The 11,123-nt window shown below is 41.1% G+C and overlaps 1 protein-coding gene across 3 annotated transcripts; it reads right to left on the reverse strand.

Annotated features, from left to right (window-relative positions):
- Positions 1 to 6,096: 6,096 nt before the first annotated feature.
- On the reverse strand, positions 6,097 to 11,100 carry LOC115178476 (uncharacterized). 3 transcript variants are annotated; one of them, XM_029739682.1, is made up of 6 exons: positions 10,610 to 11,100; positions 8,160 to 8,760; positions 7,901 to 8,014; positions 6,715 to 7,750; positions 6,672 to 6,684; positions 6,097 to 6,487 (listed from the first exon to the last, which is right to left on the reverse strand). In XM_029739682.1, the coding sequence occupies exons 2-6, from the start codon at positions 8,753 to 8,755 to the stop codon at positions 6,402 to 6,404; spliced, it is 1,845 nt and encodes a 614-aa protein (XP_029595542.1). In that variant the 5' UTR covers positions 8,756 to 8,760; positions 10,610 to 11,100; the 3' UTR covers positions 6,097 to 6,401. The 3 variants fall into 3 exon arrangements, with proteins under 3 accessions (XP_029595542.1, XP_029595540.1, XP_029595541.1); XM_029739680.1 differs by having other exon boundaries at positions 6,672 to 7,750; XM_029739681.1 differs by lacking the exon at positions 10,610 to 11,100 and adding an exon at positions 8,939 to 8,971 and having other exon boundaries at positions 6,672 to 7,750.
- Between the last annotated feature and the right edge of the window lie 23 nt (positions 11,101 to 11,123).

Below are 11,123 nucleotides of genomic sequence, written 5' to 3' on the forward strand. Positions count from 1 at the left end.
AAGTACTGAGTAAACTGTCTGAATTCTTATGTAAATGTGATATTTCAGTTTTTATTTTTAAGACATTTGCAAAAACTGTTTTTGCTTGGTCATTATGGGGTATTGTGTGTAGATTGATGAGGGGAAAAATATACTTAATCAATTTTAGAATAAGGCTGTAACGTAACAAAATGTGGAAAAGTCTAGGGGTCTGAATACTTTCCTAATGCACTGTATATGAAGGTTTTATGAAGCCTTCATAAAATGCACTTAAAATAAAGCGGGACCAAACAAACATACTTTAATACACTGATGCTTGTAGAAGGATGTCAGCCAGACTTAGGCTACCGATCAAAAATGTAATGAGAATTCTAAAATATTTTTAAAGTCCAAAGGAAATATTACAATACAAATTCAGGGCTTCGGGTGATGAGTTGTGTCCCATCTGCCAAAGGTTTGACAAATATTAAGATCTATATTATTGCGCTGACACGTGCTTCTTTTACAGTAAACCGTGTGATTTCCCTCCCTTCTATGCTCTCAATCATTAACCCTAACTACTTGGACAGGAAGGATTTACTACAGATGCCCAACAAGGCCCTCATCCCCGTCATTCACAGGAGAAAGAGACTGAGATATTGGGGACGGAGATCTGGGTGCTTTGTAAGGATCCGACAGCAAGCGGGTAATCTCCCTTTACCATCGGTCCTATTAGAACGACGACATGAATAACATACAGCTGATGGGTTTTAAGATTTTTTGGCAGGATATAACAGAGGCCTCTGCTAAGATAAGGGGTCAATTCTATGTATATTTGTAAACAACAGCTGGTGCACGAAATCTAAGGAAGTCTCAAGGTTTTGCTCGCCTGTGGTAGAGTATCTCATGATAAGCTGTAGACCACACTATTTACCAAGAAAGCTTTCATCTATATTCTTCATAGCTGTCTATTTACCAACATAAACCCAATGCTGGCAGTAAGATCGCACTCAATGAGCTGTATACGGCCATAAGCAAAAGGAAAACGCTCATCCAGAGGCAGTGCTCCTAGTGGCCGGAGACTTTATTGCAGGGAAACCTAAATCTGTTTTACCTCATTTCTACCAGCATGTTAAATGTGCAACCAAAGGGAAAAACCTCTAGCCCACCTTTACTCCACACACAGAGATGCATACAAAGCTCTCCCTCACCCTCCATTTGGCAAATCTGACCATAATTCTATCCTCCTGATTCCTGCTTACAAGCAAAAACTAAAGCAGGAAGCAGCAGTGACTCGGTCAATAAGAAAGTGGTCAGATGAAGCAGATGCTAAGCTACAGGACTGTTTTGCTAGCACCGACTGGAATTGAGGAGTACACCACATCAGTCACTGGCTTCATCAATAAGTGCATCGATGACGTCCCCCCACAGTGACTGTACGTACATACCCCAACCAGAAGCCATGGATACCCCAACCGACATCCTTACTGAGCTAAAGGGTAGAGCTGCCGCTTTCAAGGAGCGGGACTCTAAACCGGAAGCTTATAAGAAATCCCGCTATGCCTTCCGACGAACCAACTGACAGGCAGAGCATCAATACAGGACTAAGATTGAATCGTACTACACTGGCTCTGACGCTCGTCGATTGTTGCAGGGCTTGCAAACTATTACAGACTACAAAGGGAAGCACAGTCGCAAGCTGCCCAGTGACACAAGTCTACCAGATGAGATAAATTACTTCTATGCTCGAGGCAAGTAACACTGAAACATGCATGAGAGCATCAGCTGTTCCAGACAACTGTGTGATCACGCACTCCGTAGCCGTTGTGAGTAAGACCTTTAAACAGGTCAACATTCACAAGGCCACAGGGCCAGACGGATTACCAGGATGTGTACTCCGAGCATGCGCTGACCAACTGGCAAGTGTCTTCACTGACATTTTCAACCTGTCCCTGACTGAGTCTGTAATACCAACATGTTTCAAGCAGACCACCATAGTCCCTGTGCCCAAGAACACTAAGGTAACCTGCCTAAATGACCCGTAGCACTCATGTCTATAGCCATGAAGTGCTTTGAAAGCCTGGTCATGGCTCACATCAACACCATTATCCCAGAAACCCTAGACCCACTCCAATTTGCATACCGCCCCAACAGATCCACAGATGATGCAATCTCTATTGCACTCAACACTGCCCTGGACAAAAGGGCAGTGGACAAAAGGAACACCTATGAGAATGCTATTCATTGACTACAGCTCAGCATTCAACACCATAGTGCCCTCAAAGCTCATCACTCATCACTTAGCTAAGGACCTAAACACCTCCCTCTGCAACTGGATCCTGGACTTCTGTGGCAAGGGTAGGTAACAACACGTCCGCCACACTGATCCTCAATACGGGGCCCCTCAGGGGTGCATGTCTCAGTCCCCTTCTGTACTCCCTGTTCACTCATGACCGCATGGCCAGGCATGACTACAACACCGTCATCAAGTTTGCCAATGACTCAACAGTGGTAGGCCTGATCCCCGACAACGATGAGACAGCCTATAGGGAGGAGGTCAGAAACCTGGCCGTGTGGTGCCAGGACAACAACCTCTCCCTCAACGTGATCAAGACAAAGGAGATGATTGTGGACTACAGGAAAAGGAGGATCGAGCACGCCCCCATTCTCATTGACGGGGCTGTAGTGGAGCAGGTTGAGAGCTTGTCCACATCACCAACAAACTATCATGGGCCAAACACACTAAGACAGTTGAAGAGGGCATGACACGTGCAAATACCTTCAGTGGTCCAAGGTCATTGATGACTGCCTTCAGCTCACCTGCAATGTAGAGACAGGTGTGTATGTTGTCCCTTGTGTGTGTGCTCTTGTTGAATACTGGTTGAGGGGTGGAGGATGATGTAGTTAATTATTCCTTGCCCACGAACATTCAACCACCCATCAGAGATGATTGCAATACAGTCTGCTTTCTCTATGATTTGCTTGACCTTCACTTGAACTCTGTTGAACTCTGCATCCAGCAAATGAGTAGATAAAGCATGTCTGGTTGGAGGGGTGTATGCTGGGTGAAAATCATTCAGAAATCTCTTTCAATACACATTGCCTGTGAGCATCAGAGGTGAACCAGTTGCATACACAGCCCGAGCAAGACATTCATCAGCATTTCTCTGATTACGTTCCTCCATTAAGTAAAAAAACCTTCTGATTCCAGGAGGACCATGATCTGTTGCTATAGATAAGGTGTCTGATTCATCATTTTCACCTCGACTAGAAGTAGAGGGACTTTTGTCAGAGGTTGCTTGTTGTGAGCGCTGAGGGAACTTTATGCACTTGGCCAAATGATTCTGCATCTTTGTTGCATTGGCACAGTATTTGCAAATGTACACAGCATTTCCTTCTACATTAGCTGCAGTGAAATGTCTCCACACATCAGATAGTGCCCGTGGCATTTTCATGTAAAGATTAGAAATAAATTTGTAAAAAAAGAGAATAATACAATTCCATGTACAGATAAATAGTTAAGCAGTTAAATTAAACAACTCCTTTGTAAGAGAAATGTTTTAAAATGAAACATGTATGGAAACAGGTGAATTAACACTCCTCAGTTAGCAGGCTCAAGCAAGCTAAAATCCACATGGTAGCAAAAACTAACTAGCAGAAATTGTTAACATGTTAGAAATTATTTAAACACACTTTGCTGCAGGCTACTATTTACTAGTTAACAAAAAATAATGTATGTCATATAAAATGTTTTCACCCCACCCAGTATTGTAATCAAAACTTACCAGAAAGCATGTAGTCCTTGGCTCAGACAGTGTAGTAGTGTGGGCTCAAGATCTTGAGAATCAGCTGTACATGTGATGGAAGGATGCACTGCATATGTGATGGAAGAATGCACTGCACATGTGATGGAAGAATTGAATTGATGATAGTTTAACCAAAATATGCCACAAGACCTAGAATTGCCTTATGTGTATCCCACAAAAAAAGGTTCACTGTTATAACCTAACTTTTTGATGAATTTAAGCAAAATTCCCCAAATTCCCAGGCTTAACTTCCCATGGAAATCTTCCAGAAAAATTTCCGGAAATTTACCGGAAAGTTTCCGACCCTAGTTGATACTTTCCTTTACCTTTTTCTTTACTCTGATAATTGTAAATTACTGTTTTACATTACTGTTTAATATCATTATATCCTCTTAGTATGAATAGATCGTTTTTATATCCTTAGAGATTGAAAGTAGTGTTAGGTTCAAGCTCTTTGTGTATTTGAAGAGTGTAATTATTTAGGTGACTGCAGTGGACTGTAGGAATGTGTACTCCCAATAACTCAAGGACTCTCCTGACTGATGAGAAGTCATGTAATATGCACAGAGGATCATGGAGAAATCCTGGGTGATGGAAAACTACTGAAGTATGTATTTGTGGAAGGGAGGGGGCGAGAGCTCAGGGTTTAAGTGGAAACTGCACTGTATTGAATGTATGTATTAAGCTGGACATCTTCCCTGAGTAAACATTTGAAACGTCACTTGGAGTTTGTATGATAAATATGTTTATTGTATATTGAGATATTGGTCTTTTTATCAACTCATTTAAAGTTATGTATAAGTTATATTTTGGAAAATAATCTAAAATTGGCTTTTAGGACGGGATAATATTGTATTAAATCTGAACTTACTAAATGTTATTGCCATTTCTGTCACTACTTGTTATAGTGTGGACACTATATAAATAATTACATGGTTATTATTGGCATTAACCTTGACCTTTCCCCTTTGATGATGTCATCACCAAGAGTGAGTTCCGTGCAATGTGATTCTACCACCGGCTGAGTGGGCTATATAGTTCTGTTATATTTGTACCGTTTGTACCTGGCAATACACCTTTAGGTTTGGGTTGAAAGTAAAGGAAAGTAATATCGAAATGCGTGTGGGCATTCCTTGTCAAGTTACTACACTACTGTTATAACATTTTGATTGGTTCATAGGCAAACAATAGGCATAAATTACATTCTCAGATAGAATCATTATTTGTTGTCTTGTCATACAATTCTAAATGGGAGGAAGTGTTGATACTGTACTGTAATGTAGTGGCAGTTTTTTTAGACCAGCTCTGCAATTACACCTGTAACATACATACTGGACAGTATATTAGGTACACCACCCCGTTCATGAAAATGTTTCGCTCCTACACACAGTGAGTCACGTGGCCGTGGCTTGCTATATAAAGCAGACAGACAGGCATCGAGGCATTCAGTTACTGTTTGATTGAATGTTAGAATGGACAAAATAACTGACCTAAGCGACTTTGAGCGTGGTATGATCGTCGGTGCCAGGTGCGCCAGATCCAGTATCTCAGAATTGGCCGCCCTCCTGGGCTTTTCACGCACAACAGTGTCTAGGGTTTACTGAGAATGACGCGACAAACAAAAAACATCCAGTCAGCGGCAGTCCTGTGTGCGAAAACAGCTTGTTGATGAGAGAGGTCGAAGGAGAATGGCAAGAATCGTGAAAGCTAACAGGCAGGCCACAAACAGTCAAATAACGGCGCAGTGGAGTGAAGATCGGCATCTTGGAACGCACAATGATGGGTGTACTTAATAAACTGCCAGTTGAGTGTAGATCACAATGTTGGCCAAAAGCACTTAGATCTTTATGGTGTCATTTTCATTTTTTATGTGGTTAATTGATTTCTGCACAAATTAATCTGCCAAATTAAGAATCAAAATAGTTGTATGGCTACAGTAGTCTGTTGTAAGCAGTGAGGGTATCACTGTTTCTGAAAACGTAATCTCTGGAGTTCTGTAATTGATCTCTGTATGGATATTTAAACATTGCTAAAGTAGAAAATAATGCACTTTCATCTGCACATATCTTAACTGAAGTGAGTAGCAATCAATAACAGCAAGACATGTCACATGAGTAGAATACACTAGAGGGCAGTACATGCCTATACAATTCAGAAGTTGAAAAACCATGCTGAAATAACTATGTAGGCCTATTAGATTTTCTCAACAATATAATGTGGATTAAACTCTTTTGAAACTTAAAAAAATTGTTACACTATATCAATGTACAGTGAAAAGTTCTAGAATCTGACGTAGAACAGCTACGTTCAGTTGGTACAACTAGTAATGTTGCAGAAAGATAGTGATTCTTTATTTTACATGTCAGAGAGGTATGTTTGTTCTATATAATATATTTAGATCTGACTATTCCACAACATGAACACCGCCCATATAAAGGGGTAGTTTGAATAAAAAATGTAATAATCTTAAATACATTTAATTTAAAAAATCTGTTCTCAAGACCAGGTAACTTTAAAACCATGCACAGTAATCATTTCAAATCTACATGTTAAGCAATTAGGTCGTACAGGAAGTGATGCACAGGAAACAATGCAGTCCAAACGGCAGGTGTGTTGACTTCTTGATATTCTCCATTTCTACTTATAAATGTTCTCAACCCATACATATGCTAACAGCAACAGCAACAGCATCATGCCCGAATGCCACATCCAGTCGCAAAAACCTAGAGACAGGGATTTTTAATGGAAAAGCAATTAATTAACCAATGGCAATGCCAGCTTGGTGAAATTCAAAAACTTAGTAGAGCTTGAGTATTTTTGCTAATAGATGCACATAATATCATTCAACATCTGCTGTGTACAGCATGTGACATGTTTTAGGGCAAATCAATTTAACTACTTTTGTACCTTTTTCTCTCTCCTCCATAGGCTGCCCCAGGAGTCTCGTCTCCTCCATAGGCTGCACCAGAGTTTCTATATCATCCTCAGGCTGCCCAAGAGTTTCCATCTCCTTCGCAGGCTGCTCCATGAGTCCCATCTCCACAAGCGGCTCTAGACTTTCTAACTCCTTCAGAAGGTAAAATGGTTTCTCCAGGATTCGCTGACTCTTACTGAACCTCCAGATGCCTCGGCACAGTGAGTCATGGATCCTCTTACATGAGTCAATCTCTGTGCGCCACAGTGCTGCTCTGGCTCGGATGAGCTGGGATCTTTTGCTCTTGCTGCCTTTGGCGAGGCTGACACTGTCTTTACAGATAGTGATGATGTCCAGGCCAATGAATAGGGCATTTGAGGCCACGGCGCATTGCCTTAATGTCCTAGAGAGGGCGAGTGGAGTGCCTTGTGCCAACATCCCAATGTCAGATAAATCTGCAGCAAATGTTTTGCCCTCTTGGAGTCCCACCTTGCCTGCACCCATGACCACGCCTTTTCCCATTAAGGCCTCTATTGCAGAGGTATTTTTTACTATGGCATTGATCTTCTTTCCTAAACTCGCACCACCTTTGCCTATATTCTTCCCAACCACTAATGCCACCACCTTCGGCTCCAAAGGGCAAATGTTGCTGGCCACCTTCTCCAGACTACCATGGAGTCTTTGCATGTCCTCCATGAAACATTGAAAGACTGTATTGGCTTTCTTGTTTTGGTAGCTTTTAAATGCCACCTTTGTTACACCGGTGGTTAGACTGTTGACCCCACTGGTCACACCCATTCCAATCCCTGCGATGGTGAGCCCCAGTGACAGGCCAGCAGTAACAGGGGCAAGACAAAGGCCTGCGATGGTCAGAGCCCCTCCTGTTGCCCCCACTGCACTGCCTACCACACTGGAGATATAACCCCCTTTCTTCATCTTATTTAGTTTGCCAGCTCTCCTTTCCAGCTCTTTTAGACAGTCCAGCATTCTGGAGTGGCGCTGACTGAACAGACCAATGAAGTGCAGGGCAGACTCCTGGAACAGGAACGTCAGTCTGAGGTGCTGGTTCATCCTAGCAGGAGAAACATATTCCACTTTTTCCATCAGAGACATTGAAACATGTAGCTGGAATCAATGAATGAATGATCAGAAATGTGTGCCCTCAGTGTTAGTAAGCTAGTATTTGCAAATGTAAGATAAAACCAAAATAGGAAAGGTTTACCTGATATCACTCAAATGGCGCAAATGGTTAAACATGGTCTGCATGGACTTTTCATTCACTTCAGTGCTGGTGTCAATCATCAAGTTGTCATTCTTCTCTTGGCAAAATGTTTTTCTAATAATGATAATAAAAAACTATTTATAAAGCACTTTTCAGCTACAGCAGAAGTTGCTATAATGTTACATAATAATATAAAGCATCTTACTGGTATGTCTGAAACCAATATTGTGTTAAATTATTTAAACTGATTTCCACTTACGTTTTTCCCAATCCCATTCTCTCACACAGCTGCTCAGAGATGTGTATGTAATTTTCCATGTACACGTGCAGCACCTCTACATTAAGGAGGCATGGGGAAAAGAAGGCTGAAGCATCCCTCTTAAAGTGGATGAGGAGAGGACAGGTCATTCTAGCGGAGGTGATGACAGCTCGGACACTTGCTGGTTCCCTCCCCGGAGGCAGAGGACACAACCGGTTTTCATCAGCAAATACAAACAGAGAGGTGACCACCAGCCTCTCCACAGCATCCATGAAGCAGTCCAGCTCCTCCAGCCCATTGAGAGTGTCCTTCAGTACAGCTTCCAGCTCCTTCTCCAGCTTCTTAAGCCTACGGTTTGCAGTCACCTGGGTCAGATAGTCTTTCGTGAACTCTCCTAATGCCTTGGTCTTGTCTTCTGCATTCAAGACTCGGCCAAATTTAAGATCGATTCTGTCTGCCATTTCCTTGATGTTCTTCATCTTGGATTGTTCCTCCTTTCTCCGCAGAATCCACCTTGGATGCCTGTCACAGAATTCCTTCACTGTGTGGACATAGCTGAGGGTGTCTGAGATGTATTGGCCCAATAACTCTCTCATTTCCTCTGAGAAATAAGAAGATGCAGTTTAGGAAGGCTAAAGGCTTTCTGTCTCAAAGTACATTACAGGGTCTCTATTGAAGATAAGTACAGTAAAACGACTTTACTAATCACCTATTACACAGATCTGTTCCCAGAAGATCAATGATCAATACCCAGAAAGATGTATAAAACAAATATATACCTTAATGCACTGAATCTTGCAGATGGAGTTCAGTCAACTTAGGCTACCAATTTAAAATTAAACAAAATAACATTTGCTAAAAGTTTAAAGGTAAATGAGTCTGAGATGTGTTTCACCTTCATTCCTTTTTATATCACTCAAACCAATGTTTCTTACTACCAAGACTTTGTGATCTTCAGCCATTTGGATTTTGCTCCCCGCTAAGGGCTAAGGCACGGTGGCTCGGGTCAAATGTCAGCTGATAGGGCTGCTGTTGAGAGCAGGGGGCGAGGTGCTCAGATGCTCATAGCTCCCACAAGCAATAGTAATTGTGTTATCATTGTTATTATGTAAATACAAATATTTCTAGCAGTGTAAGGTAATACTAGAATACATTTTTGGACTTATGAATTAATGATATATACCCATTGATTATTCAATAATACAACTTATACACTGATTATATTAAACATTAAGAACACCTGCTCTTTCCATGACATCGCCTGACCAGGTGAATCCAGGTGAAAGCTATGATCTCTTATTGATGACACTTGTTAAATCCACCTCAATCAGTGTAGATGAAGGGGAGGAGACAGACTAAAGAAGGATTTTTAAGCCTTGAGACAATTGAGATATGGATTGTGTATGTGTGCCATTCAGAGGGGGAATGGGCAAGACAAAAAAATGTAAGTGCCTTTGAACTGGGTATGGTAATAGGTGCCAGGCGCACCGGTTTGTGTCAAGAACTGCAACGCTGATCGTTTTTTCACGCTCAACAGCTTCCCATGTGTATCCAGAATGGTCCACCACCCAAAGGACATCCAGCCAACTTGACACAACCGTGGGAAGCATTGGAGTCAAATCAGTACTAGGAAGGTGTTCCTAATCTTTGGTATACTCAGTGTATATGCCTGGTGAGCTTTGATTAACTGTTGTACCCCATCAGAACCCCAAATATTAGCTTGGTTTATGCCAATGTTTGTAAACAACATGAATGTAAACAATCACTGTACAGCCTCAAAACATGGCTATAACTATTATTTTGATATCATGGATGGTCAGTCCTTGCATCCATAGCTTTATGAATTTGAGTGGTTACATTTCTCCAAGCCCAACACTCAGCTTTTGCCAAAACAGAGGCGGGGCAACCGCTTTATTATTGTTACAATTAAGGATTTTAGCTTCAATTCATGACAGCCAACATTTCTCAGATACATTCAAAGTCTCCTATGCAGGTCTCAGCTCAAGTGTCAAATCGTGACATTGTATATTATAATACGTAGCTTAAGGAACATTCTGATCTACAGTTTATTGTATGGTGGTTGATTTACATCATGATCTGGGTAATTATTCAATGTGCTGCAGACCCAGATAAGGATATTTCATAATTTACTAATAAAGCACTTTCAATGGAGATTTGCCTTGACAATGCTTTTTAGTCCAGGAGTAAGCTTGTCCCATAATTCACTGTACCTGCACTCTAACATCCATCAAAACGTTGGCAACAACTGGGTTTATAAAGCACTTATGAAAATCGCACCATATTGAAAAGGACTGTAGATTTTCCACATGGGTGCTTGAAAGTTTATCTGCTAAGTCATATCAGGTGTAATTCCAGCTATTTAATTTTAGCATTTTCAAAATAGAAAGATGTCGATCAAAATAGTTGTAGGGCTACAGTAGTCCATTTACTGTAAACGGTGAGGGTATCACTGTTTCTGAACTTAATCTCTGGTTAAAAATAGCTGCTGGCAAGTGTTTGGACCTGGGTGGGAGGCAATCTTGAGAACCCTAAAAAGGTCTCATAAGCTTAACAGTGTTAATATCACACAGGAAATAAATCACGTCAAATTTAACTACTGTTGCTGAAAATGATAGTTAATGGTGTCAGTTTGTAGAGTGAAAATAATTATTAGGAAATTGGTCAAACCAATTAAAGTGGGAGTGAGCAAATCACCTTCAAGAGAGCTCTCCATTCGACCTATACATTCGGTTGTCATCTTCTCAAAAACAAAAAAATAGGCTAAAACACATTTTTATATGCCTATTACATTATCGACAAAATAAAAAATCACGAATCTTTTGCAAGGAAAAACAGTCTATCCAAAAATAACCTGTTGAAAACTCGACGAAATTGACGCAAATATTTGTGTAAATTATTTGACAATTTCAACAGCCACCTGCCCTCGTCAACTTTGACTGAAAG

Source organism: Salmo trutta, chromosome 38, assembly GCF_901001165.1.
Source record: "Salmo trutta chromosome 38, fSalTru1.1, whole genome shotgun sequence".
NCBI classification, from domain to species: Eukaryota; Metazoa; Chordata; class Actinopteri; order Salmoniformes; family Salmonidae; genus Salmo; species Salmo trutta.